We start from the raw sequence: 27,682 nt of genomic DNA, 5'->3' as shown, positions 1-27,682 counted from the left end.
ATTACCTACTATTAGGTACGTGGTCTGAAATCAGAATCCACTTTTATTATATATATAAATAAACAATGGTGTATATAGAGTTGGTGGTGGATTTCCCCCAACGGATGCTCAAGTTAACTTAACTCAAGGAGCAAGCTTGATATAACGATATGCTACTCGCCCATCTACCTTACTAAGACCAATACAATTTTCTTAAACTTTTTCATGTATTTATTTATACAATTCATAATTATTAAACTTATTTTTATATTGAGCTGATTTTGCTTGCATTAATGCATTAATTTACCATAGTACCTAATAATATTATGAATACTACCTACCTAAACATCCACCTATTTTTTTATCAAAACCGATTGCTCTTGCAGATTATAATTAGCTTAGCTGCTCATGGTTTCCATACTTTAATTAAAAATTAAACAACCTAACCTTGAGTGTACCTACTTAAACTCTAACTAGAAAGTATTACATTCCTTTATAGAATTGTAGCCACTTTTATATTAAGTACCTGGTATTTGTTAGCTGGTTTGCAAGCATTTTTCTACCGTTACTTAAAATAGCAAGAACTCTTTTCAATATTTAGTTGTTCGGACATAGTAGGTCACTATAATGGATATTGGCACGTAGTCGACTTATTTAGTTGCGGGACTGATTTCGTGCGGATTATCGGTTAACGCGTACCAAATATTACGAGGAACTCAACGTGTTATTATTGGTATCATGTAAGTTTATAATAAATTACATTATTATATTTCCTGGTAATTGTCCAGTCTCCAGAGGTGCCGCTGGTTTTTGATTTTATGTATAATTTGTGTTTATGAAAATATGTTCATCGTTTTTGGGCTATTGCAGCCGGATGGCGAACCTTTTCGGGGTCATGGTAAAATTTGAATTCAAATTTTTTTAAATATACTCGCGCGCCAAAAATGATTTTTACTGGGTAAAATTAAAGAAAACGCATGCAATTTTATATTTATTTTTGCATGACTTTAAATTTTGCCAACTTGTCACTTTTGTAGGTGTGCTATCCTATGGCATACTCGTGCGATAGTCCGGCAGAAAATTTTATCTTATCATTGTCACTAAAAAATATAGATGTAGATAAAATTATTTACAGCCATGATATGAACCAGTCGACTACTGATCAAATTGCCTTCCATGCCTTCCACCCTTACCGTATATAGTTTGAGATATGGTCAAATCATCCACCCGGTTGCTACCTCCAGCTATGGTATGGCCAATGAATGGAAGAATATTTTGATAGTTATTATGATATACCTAACCCACGATTTAAGATAGTATAGATAGTATATATTATCTTAAGTCGTGACCTAACCTAATCTAGCTCGGAAGGGATACTTGTTGAGTTAAACACGTGTTTATGGTGCACAGATTTTCTACACTTGTTAGTATATAGTTCTGTGCTCGATGTTCGACTGTTCTTGTGGTTTTTTTATTGTAAACAATTATTAACATCACAAATTTAATCAAAAGTACTTTTTTTTTGAAAATATTATTGTCTTTTAATAGTTCTAACACTCGTACTCAATGGCTAATAAAGATTTTTTTATTTATACTGATCGAAGTCAATTGCAAACACCCTCTACTGTAGAGTATAGGGTTCAAAAGCTACTAGATCCGAAAGAATTAAAACCATCTATAAAAGGTGAGATACTTACTTTACATAAATGGTTGAAATAGTAATATATTTGTACATTTAACTTATAGCATGTTACGAGGATTTGAAATCAGAAGGTGCACAGTCAATATTTAAAAATTTTGACAAACTTTTTTCTATGATTGAGCTTATTGATCAAATTGACTTCCATCAGTTACACTTTGTTTATGAAAAGATTCTTGTTAATAGTAAGTTAATAGTACTTATTACTTTATATATTAATTTAATATTAGGTTTATATCGAGTAGAGATATTTTCAAGGTTCCTAGTTAATACAATTACATACATTTATTTATTTATTATGTCAAAGCCTGATTTACCAAATATGTAAATGGTCAAATAAAAATAAAAAATAAATTTTTATTTCAAAAAAATAATACATTGCATAGTTAGTGATAGTCACCGATGGGCCCTTTGGTCATGTGAGCCCAGGACAAATGTCTATTTTGTCCATGTGTTAATATGGTCTTGCTACTATTAATGAAGATATCATATAAATTATTATTTAAAATAATAATACTAATTGTATTTTATAAGTACTGATCATAATTTTTTAATTCAACTATACCAGTTTTTCTCATTTGTTTTGTTTTGGTGACCCACAAATTTACTCTTTTTTGGGTAATCGACCCGCTACCAATAAAAGAAGAAAAAACAAGTTGCTATGCCATATAATAATGTAGTAATACTAATAAAAAATTTTACTATAATATGTTATCATTTAGTTTTGATATAACGTAAATACTAAAAACATACCTCATATAGAATCATGATTATTTAATTTTGTTAAATATAAAGATTATTTTTAAATTAAAATAAAATTTTTATTTCTTTATCATTGATTTACCAATAAAAATATTTTATGCCGTAGTTTTGATTTGCATCCATAGATTTGACTTTTGTTTATGAAAAGTAAAATTGTAGCTTTTGAAACTATACTGTGAAAACATCAATTAATGTTATCTTGTGTTTAATTTAATTATAATTTACAAAGATGTCTTTTGAAAACTTGAAAAAGACAAGTACATACATTTAAAAAAAAAAAAAATTTAAAATAGTGAATAGACAGAAAAGTACAATTGTTTGTAGTTGTTTACGGTTATTTTCAATTTTTTTGTCATTTGTCTTAAATAATTTTTTGATACAATTATAAGTATTTATTTTTAATTTGAATTTATTAGCTATCAGTATTCAAATATTAGAATTAGAATTTGGTAGTTTTGTTGTTTTAAAAATTATAAAAAATCTGTTATGAAAAGTAAATTTATTTTAAGATTTATAAATATTTAAAATAAAAGCTTAAAAGTATACAAGGTAATTCGTGTTAACCTACTACTTTACTTACCTAAACTTAAAATATTTTTAAACTTTATAACTGATTAAGTACTTGTTGAAATTTTGATTTTTATATACTAAAATATTTGGCTTCAGAATATGAAATTCAAAATGTATGTTGTCACAAATATTAATAGTTTTTGAAAGTTATTTCAATTTCAAATGTATAATTAAGATTTTATTTATTTGGGTTATAACTAATAACTAAAAAATCCATTTTATATTTTTAGGTTTAAATATTATTGCATCACATTTCATGAGTTATGGAGAAATTGAAGACATGCCACTAGATTTGAAACATCAGTTTAAAAATATCATAAAAATGAATATTTACCTCTTTGTTGAGTTTGTTCATAGTTTTAACACAAAATTTGAAACTCATTATAAAGAATATAAATTATTACTTCTTGAAACAAAAGTATTAAGTTTTTATCAAATAACCTATACTTGATAAATAAATACTTTTATACAGTTTATTATAGTATTAAACATTTTTAGGGTAAAAATAAAAAGCAGGACGTGATTCAAAAACATATTTCTGATTATAATTGGAATTGGGAAGACAAATTGAGTATTGGGTTTAAAGCAATAAACAGTATTATATCAAATAACATTACTCAATTGAATGATCCTCCTTATATTGATCATACTTTAATATCGTAAGTACCTATTATAAATTATTATAATTTATCTCATACAATCATTATTGTTTTGTGTATTTAGGTATATTGCTTTTTGTTGTTACACTCAATTGGAAAATCCTAATATTGCTTTGGTGCGAACTAAATCACTTTGTGACAGTATTATGCAAATTCTAGCAATATTTATTACAGACTATGATCATACAGAACAATTTAAAATCAAAGTAGTTCATGTAAGTTTATTTACTTGTTTGTTTATTGTATTTGTTTTTTTGTTTAACTTTTTATATTAATACATGCATGGCATTAAAAATTGAGTATCTATATAACTTAAAATTTTAACTTCAACCTAAATCCAGTTGAACTCAAATCAACATAACACAATCTAACTAAATATTCTTATCAAATTGACTTGCTCTTATAATATAATATAAATTCTGACCATACGATCATACAATAGATTTTATGATTTTAAAAAATACAACTGAAATTTATAGTTATTATAAATTATTAACAAGTAGTATTTTATTATCAAGTATTAATAATATATTTGCATTTTTTTTTTTTAAATCATTAATATATACAATTTATGTTTATTTAGCTGCTAAAATTATATGAACATTTATCATTGCCTCTGGCTAATATTGTTTTACAAGTAATTAAGTCTGGAAATAACCGATCTTCATTAATCGAACTAATTATTAAAGAAATCGCAGAAACAGGAGAAGTAGATAGTATAAAAGAAATCAATAATCAGGAAATAGCTGGTGGTAAATCTTGTTGTGCTTTTCTTGTGGAAATTGCCAGACATTGCCCTCAATTATTATTGCCAAATATTGAACATTTGTTGCCATGCTTAGAAAATGATGTAAGTAATATGTTATTTTAATTTGATGAATTTTTTTTAAATTATATGTAGGGCTCGAAAGTTTAGCACTAAAAATATTACATTTTACTTCTTAAATATGCACTTAAAATTTTCAAAATATGTGCTATAAATAACACAAAACAAAAAATATTCAACTTGAAAAAATTATAAATTTATTAAAAAAAATATTTTAATAATATTATGCTCATAAATAGCACTAAAAATTCTAAATTTGCAAAATAGCAATACTAACTGTTAATATGCAAAAAAAAAATAGCAAAATAAAATTTTGTGTATAATATCAGAAAAGTGTAAAACATAATTGTGTCTTACTTTAGATGTTCTTTGATGAACTATGCATTTATTAGAACTTCCGAGCCCTGATTATTAGGTATTTTTGATTCTAAATGGAGTGAAGAATGTATTGATTATATAATTATGTGTCTGGTGCCTATTTGCTATCTTTTTTTTTTCATGAATATTATTATTTTTAAACTGATGTATATTAAAAATTTTATTTCAGCCGTACACTATGAGAATTTGTGTCTTGAGCGTTTTGAAAGAATTGATTATTCATGTTTTAAATAATGATGAATTAAATGAGTTTGAAAGGAAAACAAGAAACGATTATTTAATAACTATGCAAGATCATCTATTAGATGTAAATGCATTTGTCAGATCTAAAGTAAGTACTTACAATATAAGTTATTATTATAATTTACTAATTTTTTTAATCTAAAATGTTTTAGGTATTACATTTGTTTACTGATATAATAAATGTAGACTGTTTACCAAAACATATGTATGGAATAATATTAGATTGTGCTGAAGAAAGACTACATGACAAAAGTGCATATGTTACAAAACGTGCTATTCAACTTATCATAGCGTTAATCAAATTAAACCCTTTTAGCTATGACGTAAAATAATTAAAACACATATTTAGTTAATTAATATACTAATAAGTTAATAATAGTTTTCAGAAGACAAACTACATGATAAATTAAAAGAAGAAAACTATACTTTAAAATGTACGAAAATATTGTATAAACTTAAAATAGATAGTGAAATTGTCAAAGACGATTTGTGGCCATCAATTGAGATATCTTTAAAATTATTTTTAGAGTTAACTTTTGAAGGTAAGTTTAGTTACCTCTATTATAAAAAGGTAAACCATATTGTCTTTAACTTTTGGTGAAGTACGAGGTAATTATTTACCACATATTCACACTTTGTAATTAATAAAAAATAATAATATTCTATAATGTTAATAAAAATATTATTATGATTTGAACAAAACAAGATTACTCCATGTGCGCAAATGTATGGTCTGATACCATGGTTTCCGCTAAAGATTATATCTTTAAGATTATCTTCAGTGATGATCATCACATTTGAATCATTTTTCTATAAGTTTTATTAGTAAATCATACATATAGAACTAAATACTTTAAACTACCTATTTACAAATATTATAATGGTATATTGTATATATATTAATATAAATCTAGTTATAAGTGTTTCTATATATTTTAGTTTTAATTATTTATAAATTTATAATTTACAACATTAAGCTTTTTTATCAATTTTAAATTAACTTAAATCTATTTATTCATTTTTTAATAATGATTCTTAATTAAATTAAAAATTTTTAGGCAAATTGAAATTATTATTTATTATGTTAAATTGTTATACTTTTTTTATTTTTATTTCAATACAATTACAAAACTAAATATGGTTTTTAGATAAAAATGTTGACACTTTTGGCAAAGTTGAAGTATTAAAGGATATGGAGTTACCTGAAGTTTTGTTAAAGATAAAAAGTTCTATTACTTCTTACAAATTTAAGTCCGCTTTAAAATATTTATTATGTGGAAGAGAAACATTCAAGGATGAACCACTATTTCAGTATGTAATATTAATGTAGTATTAAATAACTATATGAATTTAAAACTAAGAATTAATTTTTACCATAAAATAATATTACTCTATAATTTTATTTATTTATGATTTTTGAAAAAAAAAAATTAGAGTAATAATATTGATTTTTATAAAAAAAACTTGAAAATGTCTACACATTGGTATGCTTTAAACCAGGGATGGCGAACCTTTCTGTACACACAAATCAAACAAAATTTTTGTTCCTGTTTTATTTTTCTTGTGTGTCGTTGACACATCAACAACAATTAGTTGTAATTTAATGACCCATTTTAAAAACTTAAAAATGCCTACATCCATGACTTTAATGATAAAAATACAAACCTTGCGTGTTTCACTTAAAGATCATGTACATGTCACTCTATGATATACGTGACATAGGTTCGCCATCACTATTTTAAACAATATGCAAAAGTGGATTGACAATTTTTTTAACCCAGAAAATAAAAGTCATACCGAAAATATAACTTTTCATTATTCCTCGAAAATACATTATTTTGCTTTTTAATAGATATAAAAAGATGTTTCATAATTTTCAATTTTAGAATTTGTTTTGTATCACTTCTAAATTAGTAAAATAATAAAAATATAATTAAAATTATAATAGTTTTGGTTTAACTAAGATAGGATCAATTTGTTCTAACTCGAACTCATTGTTTTAAACATTTTTCAATATTTCAGAACATGTGCTTAAGTATTTAGTATCTGAGAGAAATGTTATTGATACTAGTATTTTCTTTAGTATTTATTACAAATTATTAAAAAGAAAATTCAATTTTTCAAAATCTTTTATAGAAATCCATTTTATTATATCTCTAACTGTTAATGAGTTGTATTATCTTTACTACGTAGTATGTATATAAAAACAATTATGTATGATATTTTTTTTCTACAAACACTTGATGGATACCACAGTATCCTTGTGACTTAATATACCTGTTATTGCATCAATAAATAAAATAATTTATATAGTTAAAAAAAAAAAGGGGTGGACAAATGGGTAATATTCTGATATACAGTAGGTATCGAGTGGGCCACGGATAAAGAGTAGGTCACTCCAATAGGTGTGGATTTGAAAGAAATGATAGGTAGGTATTGTTGTATATGATGTAAATCGTTATTTAAGGCGTGCATTTTTTATTTCGTTAATTTTTTTTTAATTGACCAATGCTCAACTTCTTTGATAATTATTGTAAGCCAAACTTATGAAAAATCTTATTTATTAATGTCACAGCATTATTCTGTGTATTGAAGTACACAGGCACACACAACAAAAACAATAGTGTAAAGACAATACATTAATCACTTTGTTCAGAATCTAAAAAAAAAGTTAGTCAAGTGGATACTGCTTTGTTTTATATTAGGTGTTAAATTGGTTCCATAATGGATATTATTTTAAATTTTAATTCATTTATACACCATTTGTACATTAAAGTAAAATTAATAATATACATAATCGTTTTAGGTTCTCACAAATAATATTTTTAAATTATAACAAAATAATCAATATTCTTTTTAAATCTTAGCTAAAAAACTAAAGCTAAACTTTTTACTACAACATTTTAGAGTTTGTTGTTTTTGTAATTTTAATCAATTTTATAGAAATTTCAACTTCAAATATATGTTATAAATAAAAAGAAATTGTCTCTTATGTTTTTAATATTTTTATACAGATATAAAAACAAATTATGTGAGATCTTGTACTACATTTTTAAATAATTTATTATCATAAATTATAACAAATTAAAAAAATATTTTACCTATAAATAGATTAAAAATTGTCTAAATATTTAGAATATTGTGTGATAAGCACTATATTTTTAACATGTTTCAAACTTTCACTAAGAACAAGAAAATATTTTTATAGATACATTCACATAATTTATTTGTTTGAAATTGTTTTGAATTTCTTTTAACACTTTAAAATGAGCTAAAATATTTAGAAAATTAAATCATGTCTAGAAAATCAAAAGTTTAGTATTTATTGAAAATTTCAATTCTATGATAGTTAAAAATATTTACCAAAAACCACTTTTCAGCTCTAAAATGTGATGACCTGAATAAAAAAAAAACTTTAATCCTTTTTCCACCCACTTATTTTGTATCAATTAAAATAATTGTTGTTATACATTATCATAAAAATAAATTTTATAATTTTAAATTCTGAGGTTAGCGATGAATGTATTGATTTTACAATGATATGTGATTTTATTATCAATTTGTGTGATAAGTTGTCAATAAAATGCTTCAATTTTCAACTTAAGAGGTGGTTATGGATAGTAAATTAGATTTTGTTTGTACTTTACTGGCCAAAATTAAAAATTCCCAGTATTTTTCAAAATTAATCAGGAAAAATTATACCTACTGGAATAGTAATGATAAAATAAATTATGTTTATAACTATTATACAAAAACCTATACCTTGAAATATACTTAGTGATAAAGGCATACAGACAGATTCTATTCAGAATTGTTTTTCATATACAATGTTATATCATTGATTTAAAATTTAACACGTCCATTATAGTTACCCACTCAACACCTAATTAATGTGCTGCAGAACAATACCCACTTGCCTATTTTTTTAAGATTGTTAAATTAAGTATTCTAAAAATATTTAATTTCAGAGTGCAAGATGAAAATAATTTGTCAGACCAATATATTATTGTGTTAAAAAATATTTGGTACTACGAAAATCCAATGATATCAATGGATTTAAATAACATTGAAAAGTTACAACGAATGAATTCAAATGATTTACATATGCATATTTTCTCAACAGAATTGAAAATTATGCATCTTCAGGTATCTATTTAATACATTTATTTTTTTTAATCGATTAATTAAATAAGACCTTTCTTTAGTGTGTTAAAACTATATCTATATTAAATTAATAAAACGTTAGAAATTTAGTATACTTTCTATGAATGAAATATTTATAATTCTATTTAATTTTATTTTACGTACAAAGTGATTCTTTTAAATGTTAGCACTAATTTTTTTGAAAAGTATTAACATATTAAGTAATATATAATATAATAAATATAATAAATATATATTATATAATATATATAATATATTCATACTAATTATTTTAGTTAAAATAAAAATATAATATAATAAAAAATATATAAATAATAATATATATATTATATTATATAAATAATATAAATATATTATATCAATGTAAAAAAAAAAAAAAAAATTTAAGAATTTTAAAATGTATTGATATTTGCTCCTAATTTGTCTTGCACCCAATTGTCATTGCGCCTTAAAGTCCCGCACCCAATTTTCCGCGCCCAACTTTCTGCACCCAAGTGTCGGCATACCAAAATTAGGAATTAGATTTTTCAAAAATTTTGGTTTAAGTCTTAAAATTAAACAAAAATAATACTTTTAAAAATATTAGTATTTTTAGGGAAAATTAGTGTTTGATTTTAAAAGAATTTTTATAATTAAATTATATTATAAATGTTTTATATTATTTTATAATTAATTTTATATCAGATAGACTACTATCATTATTACAGATTTTTTCAATAATTCCTAAAAAGTTGCATCTTTATTTCTTTACTCTTCACTAACAACTATATATGGTTGCCTATCTTCGTGATCTCCATAGAACCCTCTTCTATGCTCACCACACTTAAATATACCTAATATTATAGCTAATAATTTATTTTTATTACTTTTAGGTAAATGTTTAGGTACTAAATTTTTAATTCATCAGTAGGTACTAAAAAAATTGATGATTATATAATTTTGTTTTTATAAATCTATTTGAATAATATAATATTAAGCTAGGTAATTAATAGTTATAAAAACATTTAAAACATAGAATCTATATAGGTACAATTAATACAAGCTGCAGATTTCTAATATTTATTTGTTATACTTTTATATTTTCTTAAAAATCTTAAAAGAGTTATTATGTTTAATATATATTACTAATAAATTATAAATAAATGAATAAAGTGAAACTTCCATAAAACAAAGTCGAATAAGTAACAAAAAAAAAATCGTAATATGGAGGAATTCGTTAAATAGAATTATGTATTTTTTCCAACTTTACTATATAGGTTCTATATTTTTCAGCAATATCTTTTTTTAACACGTTTATAGACTTCGTTTAAAATTTCAAATTTATCGGTGATAAATAAACATTTTTGTTTCGACATTTTTATTGTACGGACGAAGATAAAATGAGAAAAAATCGTGTGTATACCGGTTAGGTTACAATATTGGAACTGAAATGCTGCATTAAAATAAATAATTTTGCCTACCTGTGTCTTATCTTTATCGGATACATTGTTCATGTACAATTTTATAACTATGTTTAAAATTTAATAGTGACAACATTTACAAAAACCAGTTTTAATCGAATAATTATTTCGTTGTATAGAAACTTCAAATTCGATATTTGGAGGGAAATTTACGTGTAACTAGCAATGACGATCATGATTCTCAAAAAATAATTCTTTAAATAGAAAATTTCGTTAAATGGAAGTTCGTTGCATGGAAGTTTCACTGTAATACATTTATAAGTTAATGAATTATGTTAGTTTTCTACTAAACATTGGAACATTGATATAGTTATTTTCTTAGGATTCTTGAATGTTTTAATGTGCCATTAATTCAAAAATAAAATAACAAAAATTTGATTGTATTTAAATTATTGTTTATGGATAGGTATCCAAGAATATTTTTATAGTTAATAATTAATAATTTAATTATCAAATATTACTAAGTTTTAATTACAACATTTAACATTATCACCATGACGATAATAGTGACAAAATTTGTCTCTACTAAGTAAAACAACATTAGAAAATGAATATTGCCAAAACATCAGTTATAATTGTTATAATTTATTTTTTATAAGTATCCCAATATTATCCAGTTTTAGACTATCCTGTTATTTGCGCTCTACCGGCAACATTATGAATTTGCGACTTCAGTATGCACTCTACCTAAAATTAAAATAAAGTACATAAATATTATTATATTAGTATACTTGTGCCATATCCCTCAAAAATAAACTAAATATTATGTTTGTCAGTAAAATAGAAAACCATGTGAGAATCCAATCATATTTTAATATAAATATGTACCTAATCAAAAATTATAGCATCCATGAAAAGAGTGTTAATCTTTATTATTATTACCATTCAGTCACGATAATAAAGATTTAAATCGTGTAGTAGAATGCATATGACAGGGTAGTTTAGTTTTATGGCACAGATAAGTGGTAAATAATTTATATTATAACTATTAATTTATTTAGGTAATAAAGAATTGTCTCGACACTCAATTAAAAAATCGTCTTAGCTAATAATGTTTCTATAACATGGAATCTACTATTTTAGATAAGTGTCAAGTATAAAGTTCTGTTTTTAATTGACAGAAATTTTATTTAATTACAGTATTTTATTATAAACATTGCCATAGGTAGTCTCGTTTCACAGTAGCAAGTATCTTGAACACATGTTTCAGCGTACATTGTTTATGTTCATATGCGTTACTCTGATATTGACACGTTTTATGTCTCATTGGAAATCGAATAATGTTAAATTGTTAACCGAAACGTGAATGTACAAGAAAAGAAACATTAGGATTCATCTAAATAAATATTTCTATATTTTCATTATATTACTAATATTATATTATTTATATAATTAATATATTTATTTTTAGAATTGTGACAAATATTTGCATACTATTAAAAAGGCATTAAATACTATAAGTCAATTGATGTTTGGTAATACTTCATCAGAGTCATTAGAAGCTATTGATTTTTTTACAACCGCTTATCAATTTGGTGTACCTCATACTCAGGCTGGAATTGATGCTATGCTAACGTTGATATATTCATCCGATAGTAAAATTAAAGAAGCTATGATGAATTCTTATAAAACAATATATTTGAATATTGAAGAGGACATTGACACTTCTACTACACGAGCTGAAACTGTAATGAAAAATTTAATATTGATTTTATTTTTTCAATAATTATATATCATAATTATTTATTTTTAGATTATGACCAGACTTGTAAGTTTAATAAAAACTTTAAGTGTCACTAATAGAAAAGCATTTAAAGCTTTACTTATTGAATGGATAAAAAATAAAACACTAGATGATGAATGCATTACGGTGTTATGGGCATGGTTCAGTAAATCTAAAGATATCTCTGAAGAAGATCAAGTAGTTGCTGCTCTTATGTTATCATTGCTTGCCAGGTACTATTAACACGTTACATTTATAGTTACATTTTTATAAATTATAACTAACCTTTTAGCTTAAAATTGTTTTAGTTTTGTTTTATAACGTTTTATGGTTATTATATTTTGAAAGAATATAAATAATTATTTATATTATATATTTTAATATGATTCAATAGAATATGATGTGGGCTAAGACTTTATATTTATAAAATTAAAGGATATTTAGCGTATTTGGGTATTATAGAGCAGGAGTTGATATAAATATTAATTTTACCATTATCGGTCGATTGCATAATAAATAATTGAAAATTCTTACTTTTTCTAATGTACTATTAAAATATTATATTATTATTATAAAAAATTATTTTACATAAAAAAGCATTTTCTAGGAGTTAGAAAGTATTCAATACTTTACTTACTACTCGTTAAAGAATATTTTTATTTTTGTAATATCGGCATTCGGAATAATAAACATATTTCATATATATCGGCTTAGATCATTTACATTGTATAATCTGATCTAAGTATACCGGTGTTTGGATGGTACTTGTTTTTTATCGCCTCATCAATCATCACTATTGTTTGTTATCATCTAACCATAATTAAAATAAACAATATAATAAATAAAAAAATTATTTATATTTATACTAATGAAATGTTAGAAAAATAAATGTATTATAATTATAAATTTAAAAAAATTATATGTATAAATACATAAGTAAGTATAAGAAAGTATAAGTATAATATTATATATTTTATCATAATTAGAATAAAGGCCAGAATTCAAATATATCTTTTAAGATAGTTTCAAATGCATGTTCTCCGTGTAAGTTCTGCCCAATACGATTCCAAAAAATTGATTTTCGTTCCACAACGCTTTTTATTTCCCAATTTAGTAGAACCCCACAATCTTTTTATGTTTTGGATGCGTGCCCCTGTATCCGGATCAACAAAATTATAGCTATGGTTAACTGTATTATTTTGGAATCTCGCTTGCTGAAAATTATTGTAAGCTTTCCAACAATCTGACAAAATTATTAAGCCTGATCTTATATATTTTTTATTATAGATAACAATGTTTTTTCCAATCGATTAGGTACACTCATTATACAACACGTATTGGTTTCCCGACATGTTCCATTGCTGTGATGTTCAGCATTATTTTTTTTATGCACAAATAAACTTTCATCTATTTCAAAAATAAGACTGGGACCACCAATTTCTTTATTTTGATTATTTGCTAACTTCCATACATATACCTCACGTATATAACTACTCCAATTAACCATAGCATTTTGTTCCATTTTTAGCTCACCTTTACAAAATGCAACTGAAGACATTTCTCGAATTCAGTAGTAGGTATATAAAATGGACATTTGTGCGTTTAGGAAGTCTTCGAATCAGTTAGCCAATTGTTAACTTTTAAATCCTCTCCCCCTTTTTTCTTTTCTGACATCGCCATTGCGATCCCTCAATAAACATTATATGACCGTTTTTACATATTGAACTAACTTTAATTATATATATATTGTAAAAAATGTAATTCCCAGTATCTTCATAACTTCAAGCAGAAATAGTTGATGTGTTCTGGTCCTTCCGGTTGGGGGTTGGGCGTAGGGCTGATAACCCTACCGTGTAAAAAACACTTTTTATGAGACCATAACGAAATCAGCCTAGGACACAGATAAACGGAGTTAAGACTAGACACAGGATTCAGAAAACTGGACTTCAGATCGCGACTTGGAATTTATTGAGCCTTTACAGAACTGAAGCTTTTCAAAATCTTACTGGTGTGATAGAAACGTATGGAATACAGGTAATAGCCCTCCAAGAGATAAGATGACCAGGAAGAGGACAGCTAAAGTTGGGAAGGAAGTATGTAGTGTATTTTTCTGGTATGGAAAAGGGGCACTACTCTGGATGTGGTTTTGCTGCACATGAGACTCTGGAACACAGCTATTTAAAAGAATTTAATCCTATATCAGAAAGGATAAATTTACTACGAGTTGATACGAAACCATTGAATATTATATTAATATGTGTACATGCATCTACGGAAACAGGGGAAGATAAAGGATATTTTCCACGAAGAATGAATATATATCACAAACCTATGAAAAATTACCAGCAAATATAATCAAACGGATATTAAGTGATATGAATTCCAATTTACAAGTGTGGAAACGAAACACGCCTTATGCCAATGATCGGGAAAGAAAATCTACATGAAACAACTAATGGAAATGGACTTAAGACTTATATCCTTCGTAGCCACAAAAGATATGATAATAAACAACGCAATATTCCCACACGAAACCATACATAAGGCTACTTGGAAATCACTTGACGGCTCAAATGGCAACTAGATAGGTCATATTAATATTCATTCAAAAAATATTTCATACATGATTAAAGAAATACGTAGTTTTAGAGGAGCGGATAAGGATAAAAATAAACCTAGAGATGCTAAAGAACTAGGAAATATAACAAAAATATGCTAGTCATGTGGAAGAGTGTGAATAAAACATTAAACTAAGTGACACAGATGAAGACTGGATAGAGTTAGCAAAGCAGTTAAAGAAATTGTGATAGAACATGTATTAAAAATAAAAGGCACTAAGAAAAAATGGTATAATGAATACTACCAACAAGCAGTAGAGAGAAGACGGATAGCCCAAGAAAATTTCATTAGTTTAAAAAGCGTAGACACAAATCAGTTTTATACCTTAGAGAGGAATAGTTGCAAACGAATCATTCAGAGAAAAAAGGAAATATCTCAATGAGGCATTAAAAGAAGCGGGAAAAAGTAATTCACAGGGTTAGGCTAGACATTTTTTTCAGAACAAAGCAGTACAAATTCTATAACCCAAACATGAAAATCATCAAGAATCGTAATAATGACTTAATCATGGATACTAAAGAAAGAGCGGCAAGATGGAAAAAAAATACTTTTTTAAATTGTTAAATGTAGATATCCTAGACAACCCTACAAGACGGAAAAACAGTATGAAGCCGAACCATTGATAAATGAAGTGACCAAAGAAGATACCTACAAAGCAATAGATAGCCTTAAAAATTTTAAATCACCTGGAATAGATGTAATACCAAGTAAACTAATCAAGTGCGACAGAAAAGAAATGCATTATTTCATGTTTAAGTTATGCCAGAAGATATGGAAAGAACACCTACCAAAAAAAACCGGAATGAAGCTATAATCTTACTTCCATAAGAAAGGCGATAAAACTAAGTGTGAAAACTATCTTTTCTGAACTCGGCTTAAAATGTATTTGCGAAGATTCTATTAAACCGGCTAACACCGTACGTGGAAGAAAACCTAGGAAGATATCAGTGCGGATTCTGAACGGTAAGATCAACGATCAAACAGCTGTCAATTATAGGTCAACTGATATAAAAAAGTCCAAAACCACCAAAACGTCTGGCAATTATTTTTTGATTTTAAAAAGGCTTATGACAGTGTCCACGAGGAAAGCCTTTACAGTGTAATGGAGGAGTTCGGAATCCCAAAGAAACTGGTAGATAAGACGAAAATGTGCATGGAAGATATTGTATCTGTAAATTGTGTACAGATTACGATTTGAACAATCAATGTATTAAGCGTTTAAAGTTAGCACTGGATATTAAAACAAGGAAACTTGATTTCACTCATCCTATGCAATTTAATTCTCGAGAAAGCCATAAGGGAGATGCAATAATATAATAATACAATAATATTCACAACCTATACGATTTATTTCTGGGTTCTAAGAAAATTAATCTCCAGACATTCCTTATCGATGGTAATAGCATAGCATTTTTATTTCTAATTTTATAAAATGGTCTCTGGTTAAAATATTTTTGCGAACTGTGGGTTGGGCCTGCTCTAAATGTTAAATCAATCGGTTTTTGAACTACCACCTCAATCTTTTGATATTATTATTATATTTTACATTTTACGACATTGTTTACTGTTTTGTTTCAGCGCACAACCTCTATGGCTATGGGAAATTTAGATAGTATTCTCCAATATGGATTATGTGGCAATCATCAATTATTTATTTATTCTTGCAGTATATTGGAATCAATAACTCATAAAAATTATAAAAGGTAATTAAAATAACAATTTTATTTTAATAAAAAATATTAAATTTTGAATTTATGTCATTAGATTTACTGAAAATCACGAGTTAGTTCCAAAGGTATTTAATGTAGTACAAAAATGTTTTAATGAAAGTGATGATCAATTATTCAATGGTGTTGCTTCAAATGCTGTGAACATAATTTATAAAGTATGTTTTGTATGTTATCTATAGTAAAAAAAAATTACTGTAATTGTGTTATATGTTGTAGTTGACAATTAAACCAGATATTACTTGTATGCGATTTATTAAAGAATTGTATTCTTCTATGATAAATAAACATGGTAAATATTATATAATTCAAAGTTTAGAATACTTAATAACTTATTCTTTTTACCTCTTCAAAAAAACATTATTTATCCAGTTAAGCCCATTTATCATAAATAATTTTTAAAAATATCATTATTTAATTGTGCAAATAAATTATTTTTTAGATCCTCCTCAGCAGGAAGATGACCAAGTTCTATTTGATTCTGTGATGTTTGGAAAATTGATTTATATCATTGGTCATATTGCACTACAGTAAAATTATTTTTGTGATTTAATTAATATATAATGTTCACACAATATTTTTTATTTATTTATTTATTTTATTTATTATTTATTAGGCAGTACAATCATTTGGAAAATTACGTAGCAAAAGAATTAATTCGAAAAGCTAAAGCTAAATATCAAATTAAAAGTTCGAAAGTTAGCATAGCTAAAGAACGTGATGTATGAAAAAATGTTTTGATCATTAGTTTTGTTCTATATACATTTTTTTGTTATAGGATGAACATGATTCAGAAATAGAGGCTGAAATAGAGGCTATAAATGATCATATTCGACTGATATGTGATGAAAAACTTGTATATGGAAATGGAATTTTTGCTCGTTTTTCGTAAGAATTAAATATGTTTATTGTACACTTGTACTTATTTTATAATTTAGTATAAATATTTTTTAATTTTTAATTTTTTTTTTTACAGAAAATATATAGTAGACTCATGTGTCTCTAACCATAAATATTTGAAGTCAAGTGCTATCACATCATTGATCAAATTCATGTTGATTTCCTCTAAATTTTGTACAGAACAATTACCGGTTTGATTTTTTTTTTTTTTAAATAAATTGTATGTAATATAAAAATAATATATTATAACGCAAAATATATGATTTTTTTTATAGATGTTTCTAAATCTAATTGAAAATTCAGACAACTTTGAAATAGTCATTGATCTCGTATCTGGATTTGGCTGTTTAATTTTCAAGCACCCAAACTTGTTGGAACCTTGTATTGATAAACTTTATGCAAGGTAAAATTAAATAATAAAATCTATTATCATAATCAAATTTAATTTTAAATGTTTTTAAAAATATTTTAATATTCAAATGTTGCAAATGTTTAAGGTTACATGATAAATGCAATCTAGTACGCTATAGTACTTTAATGACCATTATAGACCTTATACGTCAAGAAATGATTAAAGTTAAAGGAAAAATTGCTGGTATTGCTAAACTGCTTGTCGATGAAGATGAAACTATTAATTGTATGTTTGTTACACTTTTAGATGTTTGATTATTATTTAATTTAATTAAAAATGATTGTTTTTCAGACACTGCAAGACAATTTTTTGGAGTTATTGCAGAAAAAGGAAACACTCTTTACAATGTCTTATCTGATATTATTTCGATCTTGTCCAATCCTGAAGATTTGGTACCAGAAGATGATTTTCTGTCAATCATGAAGTATTATATTGATTTATATATATTATATATTTTATAACCTATGTTAAACTTGTGTTTGTAGATACACAAATATACTAGTATTATGATTTTACTTTTTTAGATTTTTACTTCCACTCATTAAGAAAGAACGCCAAATTGAATCTATAGTTAACAAATTATGTACAAGACTAAAAGAATCAAATGATAAAACTCAAGAATATTATATATCTTATTGCTTGATGCTTATTAAGTATACAGACAAAAGCTTAACTAAGCTCTCAGACAATATATCATGTTACATGGATAAACTTAAAAACCCTAAAGTTTACATGAGCTTTAATAAACTTATAAGTACTAATTCTAAAATGGCAAAACCAGCCACTAAAGAAATATTAAATGAATTAAGCAGGAAGATTGAAAAAATTGTAGAAGATTATGACAATGCTGATCCAATTTTGATAAGAAATCCTAAAAAATGTAAATATTATTTATACCTATCTAAAACGTTTAGTTTTAATTAATATTTTTTTTATATTTATATTATTTGTATTTAGGTTTAAGTACAGTGAAAAAGAAGATACCCATTAGTATTGCCAATGAATCCTCAGAAAATGAAATTGAACCATTAAAGTTAGTAACAAAACAAAGTGGTAGATGTCAAAACAAAGTTAAAAGGAAACTTATAGAAAAGAACAGTGAAGGAGGAGAAAATGATGAGGAGCTTGCTCATATTAAAGCTAATGAAGATAGTGAAACTGATTATAGTGACATCAATATAATTAAACGAGCTAAGAAACAAAATGAGTAAAAGTTCAACTAGTTTAACTCCATAACCTAAATCCTAAATAATGACATATTATCACAAAAAATATCTTTCTTTATTTTATTAAATCGTAAAAAATAGTTAATAAATGTATCAGTTAAATAAAACTTTTTTTTAATATAGAATAAATTGGACGTATTTTTTTTTTTTTGCATATAAGTTATTGTTTTGTGTCAAATCAATGGTATATATTATATATATATATGAAAAACGTATATTAGGGTTGGGTTAAGTCTTTTTTTTCCAATATAATAAATAGTATTCATGGAATGATTTTTTTTTTTTTGCATGTAAGTTATTAATTTGTGGCATCAAATAAATAATAATAGGAATACTTACTAACTTTCCAAAATATTTCCCCTTAGTTTTAAATTAGACTTAAACCTATTAAGTAATTACATATTTTTTTATTTTTGTAATACTATGAGTTGCTCAAACTATGTAAATTAGTACTTAATAAATACCAAATTACTCGCGCAGTACTAACAATGAGTTTTATTTTTCTTATATTGTGTATTGTATCCTTATAGAATCTTTTTTACATTTATTTTGTTAATTACTTATTGTCTATTAATAAATCATATTGTATTAGTATTAATGTTAATAAGTTCTTCTTAAATGATACTTATATATAACTTATATAATGGTACTTATAGTCGAAATCTCTTCTTCGACAGTTTTGAATACAATAATATGCAGCCATAAAAAAAATAATAGATTTAATCATTTTAATATTAAAATAGCTATACTTTTTGAGGGAGGGGGTGGAAACCCCTAACACCTCCCCCTCGTAACTACACCACTGATATTATATATTATATTTATATTATTATTATATTTTTTCTTACGTACAGATGCATAATGTTTCGTAATGTTACGTATCAATATTATAATACAAAGTATTATTCTAAATATATTTCTTTATGTTATTGAAAATTTAAAAATACGCTTCACCTATAATAAGTTCTTCAATCGTCGTACAGCTGTCGAATGCTTAAAAACCAAAATGAAAAAAATTCCTATTGAAAATTATTTTTGTTTCATTTACTGTTTAGTGCTTAATACAGTAATTATTATTAATTTGGTTAGTTGTATTTCGTAACGCATAAATAGAACATCCAAAATAATTAAAAAAAATTAAAATAGGTTTTAATAGAATGTAAATATCAAACAAAAAAACAATAGTAAATTTAACTCAATACCAATTTATACATAGTAGGTATGTGAAAATAAGAGTCATTTTTAAGTTTATGCAGGCAAACATATTTGATAATATAATATTGGAAATTGAATTTTATGGTAAACTAAAAAAGGTTTATACTAATTTACCCCACATTCTCAGTAAATATATTATATAAGTAATTTATAGACAAAGATTAATGCAATTGACAAAACATAATATCATACAAAAAACGAATGAGACTTAATACATTTTACACAGAAACAAAATATAAATAAATAATTATAAAAATGATTACAAACAAATTTATATCAATGAACTAGTCTAACAGCTATTTTAGTTTCATAAAGAAATATATAATTTACACAGATAGTAATTTATTGTACAGTTGAAACCACACAATATATGCTTCTTCTTACAGTCTTACATATTCATTCTTTATCCTGTCATCTCCCATCAGTCCACTCATCCAACTAAGCATTCTCAATTCTCATCCTCTGCTCAATGCCCATGTCAACCAAACCATACAACACAATTGTTTTCAATATACCCTTATAGAATTCATCTTTTATTCACATAAAAGTAGCAATAATTCACGATTAATGTTAAATAATTTACAGTACAGTAGTATTTTCAGGTTATTTTACTTATTAAAATATATTGATACAGAAACGTACTACATAATTAAAAAATATAATATTAATAACAACTACAATATTACTATAAAATAGTACCTAATAGTTTATTACCACCGTTTACGTACGTTTACACTTTCGGTTTTGTTGAATATTAATATTAAGAATCAGGGGCACGGCCACACATTATTCTAGGAGAGGCAAGCTCTAATTTTGCAACCCTCTTTCCATCATTCGCCTATATATTTTGCTACCTGGGGCAAAAGAACCCCCTAGCCCCCTACTAGCTACGGCCCTGTAATAAAAATAACTAATAATCTGTTGAATCTTGAATAATAATACATTTTAATAATTGATAAATCGCCGATGGCGGTGTTCGCGTTACATTCCAACAATAAACAATTTGGCAGCATGTTGTTATCAAAATCAGATAAGCCGAACAGGCCATCGCCAGTCTGGCGGTCTATGCAACCTTAGGTTATATGGTCTAAGCATGAACATTCTCTAATGATCATGGACCTAAGTATGCAACGCATCTACAAATGTCGTATTATCACTATTTTTAACTTTTATTATACATCCATCTACTGTACTAACATAACAGTCTGCTGAAGATGTAGTGTTAATTGTGATCTGACCAAAAACAAGTTTTTTTAAATTGCGGTCCTAAGCAATCATCTGTTAATGGACCATTATTATGTTTTTTTAAGCATTTCATAAAAGAATCGTTTATAATTTGAGATGATTCATTAAATACATACAATATATAATATATATAATATATACAATAATATTCTTACAGTATTTTTATTACATTCATTTTGTTAATTACTTATTGCCTATTATTAATTCATATTGTATTACTATTAATGTTAATAAGTTCCTGTTAAATGATACGAAACAGCTATTTATTAAATACAGCCGAAATCTCTTCTTCGACAGTCTTCTCTCTCTTATAGCTTTTAAAATTAGATATATATAGAATAAAATATTATAATTCTAAAAAATTATATCATATGATTCAAATATATTTATATTATACTATACATTTATTTTATGTACAATAAATTACATTATTTGTAAATTATTAATTAGGTAAATTACTATGTAAAATTGTTAACTATAAGTAAAAGTATATTATGTAGATAATAATGTAGACAGTTACTGCATGCACATTAATTATAAATTACTTGTTACTTACAAAATTATTTTTATGTATTAATCTTTATAATAAAAATACAATTGATTTTATTTTGAATATTATGTGTAGTCGTTTTAAAAAAAAAAAATAACAGTTTTCGATTGTTTTAATATTAAAATGGCAACAGTAATTATTTCTAATACACATTTTGCCACATAGTTTATACTTTTTATTTTATGTTCCTAGCGAAAGTGTGCATTTTAATGATATTAAATTTAACATTGTTTTATGTATACAATTCAATTTTATCAGAAATTTTAAAATTAAAATTTATAATTTGGAAAATAACATATTGATAGTGTACACTAGTATAATGGGTGTCAATAGTGACATAAATCAAAAAAAAAATTTTTTTTTTATTTAATATAACGGTTATTCAATAACAACTGTGAAATATAAATTATTTATTTTTGTACTATACATTAAATTACAATACACTAATATAAATAACAAGTTAATGATATATTTTTGATGTGAATTCTCATTAAAACCCTCTACACAAAATACATTTTTTTTTTTAATAATATAACATTTATATAAACTTCTAATATATATTTTCAGCAATTGCAAAGTATCATAATAATTACTCTATAGATTTAGCATTTTTATAACCAAACTGTAACTCTGATGAAAAATTAATTATATTACAACTGATAAGTTATAATAACTCTTGTCTAATATATGAGAAAAATTCATTTTTTTGTGGCATGTTTACATGCTATGGTAAAAATGTAAAGAGGTTAAGTTATGATCTTATAGAACATAATAATAAATGTGGTACCTATAGTCTAAACTGATTTAAACGGGTCAGTTAAGCTAATTGCGTGATAAAACTGTAGTAATAAATAGTAATAATACATGGTATAATAATATATATTTGTTTAAATAAATATCTATAAAATGGTTTAATTATATAATTATTAAACATAATCAGATGAAAAAAAAACTAAACAGATACCTACATAAGTAGGTATATAATTTTAATTAAAAAAAATACTTTTGATACAATAACCGTAATTCTTATTTAAATATGATGATAGGTAAGTAGGTACCATTATTACTGGCCATTTGTGAGTCTTTGGTAAAACATACTAAATCAATAAGGTACTTCTTGACGAGAAAAATGAATAATGTCCATATATTTTCATCTGACAGTGAAATGATGAAGTCAGACTTATGTTGTGCAAATCAGGTTCATACTAAAAAAGAAATAGTTTTCAATATTAATTTGTTTTATTAGTTCATTACCTACTATTAGGTACGTGGTCTGAAATCAGAATCCACTTTTACTATATATATAAATAAACAATGGTGTATATTGAGTTGGTGGTGGATTTCCCCCAACGGCTGCTCAAGTTAACTTAACTCAAGGAGCAAGCTTGATATAACGATATGCTACTCTCCCATCTACCTTACTAAGACCAATACAATTTTCTTAAACTTTTTCATGTATTTATACAATTAATAATTATTAAATTTATTTTTAATTTGAGCTGATTTTTCTTGCATTAATGTATTAATTTACCATAGTACCTAATAATATTATGAATATTTTTTTGATTAATGTACATATTAGTTCATTATACTACCTAAACATCCATCTATTTTTTTCATCAAAACCAATTGCTCTTGCAGATTATAATTACCTTAGCTGCTCCTGATTTCCATTCTTTAATTAAAAATTAAACAACTTAAACTTAAGTGTACTTCATTTCTAACTAGAAAATATTACATTTCTATATAGATATTAGTTGGCACTTTTGTATTAAGTACCTAGAAGGCTCGGCTCTAGGGATAGGTGACAGGCCCACGCCTATAGCGGCATTTAAGATTTTTGTATTATAGATAAAAACAAATATTTGATGTAGTACCTATGTAAGGGGTGTTAAAACTCAAAGTTCCTAAGTGTATTTAAACACCTGAGCCGGTTCTGGATTACCTAGTATTTATGCCAGCTGATTTTTAAACATTATTTTATCTACCGTTACCTTGGTTACAACAAGAACTCTTTAATAGTTGTTTTGTTTTATAACCCATGTATTAATTCACTATCTATATTAAATTATTTTCTTCCAATAATACAATTATTAATGTGGTATCGGTATCTAGAAGAAGCAAATGGAGATGATGAGAAAGAACAATTTAACTACCTAAGTTCTATGGGCTATTACAAAATCTTCAACAAGCGTTGGATAAAGTTATCATTAAAATACTTATTGTTTATCAAGATGATTATAATTTATTACATGACATAAAAAATTCATAAAATTAAATTAAAAAAAAAATGTAATCAAGTGGGTAACACTTTGCTGTACAGTAGTGGACCTTGGATATAGAGTAGATCATTATAATGGGTGAGAATTTGAATGCAACGATAGGTCGTAGGTATCATTGTACTTATACGAAGAACGATTCTGAACACCTCAATTCAGAATTGTTTTTCGTAGAGATAATTTGTCAGCCTAGGATACATATTTTCCTTTGGGTGGTGAAAAAGGTATGGTTCATGTTTTAATGACCTGAACAACTCAAAGTTAAACCATGTACAGAAAATGGAAATTTAAACAACTGGAGTATATTTAAAGTTTCTACGACTAGTAATTTTTAACAATAACAAAATTCTAAAATTATTTGATTTTAAATAATCGTTATTTTACATGTGAGTATTTGATTTCGTACAAAATTAAACTTTACATAAAAATTTTTTATTAGCCAACGCTTAACTTTTTTTATTATTATAATAAGCCAAACTTGTGGAATATCTTGTAATAAATAAATTTTCAACTCTAAGCTATTTTTATACAACATATTTTATACATTTTTAACTACAAAATAATTTGCAAATATTGATGAATTTGACGAAATATTGACAATATTTTTAATTTTAACTTGAAAGGCTCATAAAAAAAAATTGTGCCTATGTATTTTTATAATTGTTGAATCACTATAAGACTAACTCATGAGAAACATTTTATTAAATTGTCAATTATTGACTTAGCCAAAAATATTTTATCGATATAAAAAAAACTAAACAAAAACGAATACTTCAAATGCCTGTAAATGGCCTTAAAATTAGTTAACTATTTTGAAAATTAAACTATGTTAGTAAAGAAAATGTAAATGTAAATAACTTTTGAGATTTTCAAGTATCTGCGATTTATACTTTTTGAATAATAACAAATATTTAAGATTTTAAAATATAGAGATCTAGTCAAGTAAGTTTATCTTAGATACGAGTAAAATTATAACAAGTTTTTTTTTTTAATCAAATACTAAATTATAATAATTTTTGTATCAGACAGCTATTCTCATACAACCAAGCCAACGGGACGAAATTTAGATTGTACGTCGTGGTGGTGATGGTAATTTTTCATCTTATACAATATCATTTATCGTAACATCATTTTAATTCAAACTCAATACATCCATTATAGGTACAGTGACTATTTAACTGAATGGTGAAATACACTCGATACTTAACTGTATAAAGCAGCGCGATTATGAATTTAGGTTAACTTACTTTGACGAAATAATTATAATTATATTTTATTACCTATATTTTTATGAAATAATCGCAAAAACTAAGAAGCTATAATAAATATAACATACTAGTAATCAATGTTCTTCTTGTCAATTAAAACATATTTTTTTTAAATTTAGATTGTCAGCTTTATAATAACTTAAGTATGCCTATCTATATCAATATTGGTGCACATTTGATGGTTAGATTTCTACCTTTATGATAAAAGATTAACAATAAATGATCATAATTATTTCATAATATAAGTTGGTTCAACCAATAGCAGTTAATACATATTATATTGACCAAAATCGCTTAATTCATTGGTATAGTGTCATAGAGTTGAGCTACTCTGGTTCTGAAATAAATAAATAAAAATTTACAATAATTTTATTGTTGTAACCGGACACGTTTTTTTTTTTTTTTTTTTTTTTTATTTGGCCAGTTTAGTTTTGAAATATTAAATTTTTCTTTAAAGTATTTAATGTACCGTATAGACGTATAGTAAAATGATACTTGATTTTCCATATAGTATATAACTAGTAAGTAAGTAAGTATAAGTAAGTAGGTATTGCTCTAACACAATGTGTCTATTTATTATATTCGTGTCCATCGGTTGCGCTTTTCGCCCATCACCCGGCTTACCTGGACAAGATGGCCGGGAGTGACGACAAGACCGGTCCATACATACGGCTGTTTTCGTGTAACCTCGCCAGCGGAACAAACTTGCACTTGTATGTAGTGGTGATAGTAGTAGTGATGATGGTAGTTTTGGTCTTGGTGGTAGCGGTCTTGGTTTTGACGAGCGGCGTCTGCAACCGGAACGTGGGATCTGCGCCCGGAAACAGTTGGCACGCGTCCGGCACGGCGTACACACGCTTGTGACCGGCCAATCTGCGGCTGACGTGAGCCGGCTTGTACGGATAATAGTTTTTGTTACTGTGCCGGTGGCGGTGGCATCGAGTGCCGTTGGCCACCAGGAAGGCTTTATAATCGTCGTTTTGTTGCGTTCGGTACCAATTTCCCAGTAATACGAACTGCGATCGGTCGTCACTGGATTGTCCCATTATCGTCATCGTCGTGGGGCTTCGAGTCTGCAGCAGTCGAATATCATTTATTAGGTACCTACCTATGTGTTCAAACCATATATTATAGGGAAAGCCCGGAAAAAATAGTGAAAGACAGAACGGATGAATAATAAACAGCACTACAGGAAAGTTAGGTTAGACGGCCAAGGATGCTTATCCATGTATAAGATATATGAGTAAAATTGCAGAGACGCTAGTGTACGACTTAGGAGGGAAGGAGTCATGGGCGTAGGTAGGAAATATTTTCGGAGGAGGTTTTGGTCTAGATATACATTAAATTTAATTCACAATATTTATCATAAGATTGTTTTATATTAAATTTCGGGAGTTGTTTGAACACCCAAAATACTCCCCTTCCTATAGGAAAATAATAAAAAAAATTATAAAAATAATTTCGTATACGCCCATGGAGGGAGTATAGTCGAGAAACTGTGCTTTTTTAATTCTTAACTTTCAAAAATATCAACAAGATCCAATTTGCTACTATAAACTTCTATCAAAGGTAAGATTAGAGCACTTTTTTTACTAGGACAAGTGTCTTCAAACATAATATATATAAAACACTAGTAGGTAATAGTCATCAGAAATATTGAATGGAATAAATAATAACTATTTAATAATTACTATTACCTACCAATATGATTTTTTGCCATTTTAATAGCATTTAGTAATATAAATATAATAATATATCTTTAGAAAAAAACTTCAAGA

General features: G+C 25.8%; 2 protein-coding genes across 3 annotated transcripts in view; one reads left to right on the top strand and one right to left on the bottom strand.

The window, feature by feature from the left end:
• Nucleotides 1-27,682, bottom strand: part of LOC114124432 (uncharacterized) — a 32,884-nt gene that overhangs the window by 143 nt on the left and 5,059 nt on the right. The window contains exons 4-5 of one of the 2 annotated variants that reach the window (XM_027987684.2): nucleotides 26,529-26,977; nucleotides 23,222-23,562 (exon numbers count right to left, since the gene is read on the bottom strand). In XM_027987684.2, coding sequence (XP_027843485.2) covers nucleotides 23,538-23,562; nucleotides 26,529-26,977 — 474 coding nt within the window. In that variant the 3' untranslated portion in view covers nucleotides 23,222-23,537. Of the gene's footprint in view, nucleotides 1-23,221; nucleotides 23,563-26,528; nucleotides 26,978-27,682 lie in introns of those variants that run through there. The other variant, XM_050207174.1, reaches the window with a different exon arrangement.
• LOC114124431 (condensin complex subunit 1-like) lies at nucleotides 443-19,702 on the top strand. Its single transcript, XM_050207175.1, has 26 exons — nucleotides 443-1,663; nucleotides 1,726-1,863; nucleotides 3,241-3,428; nucleotides 3,509-3,669; nucleotides 3,734-3,884; nucleotides 4,253-4,519; nucleotides 5,043-5,204; nucleotides 5,269-5,439; nucleotides 5,496-5,658; nucleotides 6,265-6,427; nucleotides 9,085-9,262; nucleotides 12,152-12,427; nucleotides 12,494-12,696; nucleotide 12,908; nucleotides 16,661-16,785; nucleotides 16,847-16,967; nucleotides 17,029-17,101; nucleotides 17,252-17,339; nucleotides 17,426-17,531; nucleotides 17,588-17,697; nucleotides 17,786-17,900; nucleotides 17,985-18,112; nucleotides 18,207-18,346; nucleotides 18,413-18,545; nucleotides 18,646-19,001; nucleotides 19,079-19,702. Exons 1-26 carry the CDS (start codon nucleotides 1,546-1,548, stop codon nucleotides 19,330-19,332), a joined length of 4,089 nt encoding a protein of 1,362 aa, XP_050063132.1. The 5' UTR covers nucleotides 443-1,545; the 3' UTR covers nucleotides 19,333-19,702.

The sequence above is a fragment of the Aphis gossypii genome, chromosome X (genome assembly GCF_020184175.1).
Source record: "Aphis gossypii isolate Hap1 chromosome X, ASM2018417v2, whole genome shotgun sequence".
Classification (NCBI taxonomy): Eukaryota; Metazoa; Arthropoda; class Insecta; order Hemiptera; family Aphididae; genus Aphis; species Aphis gossypii.
This window is presented reverse-complemented; position numbering and strand designations above follow the sequence as displayed.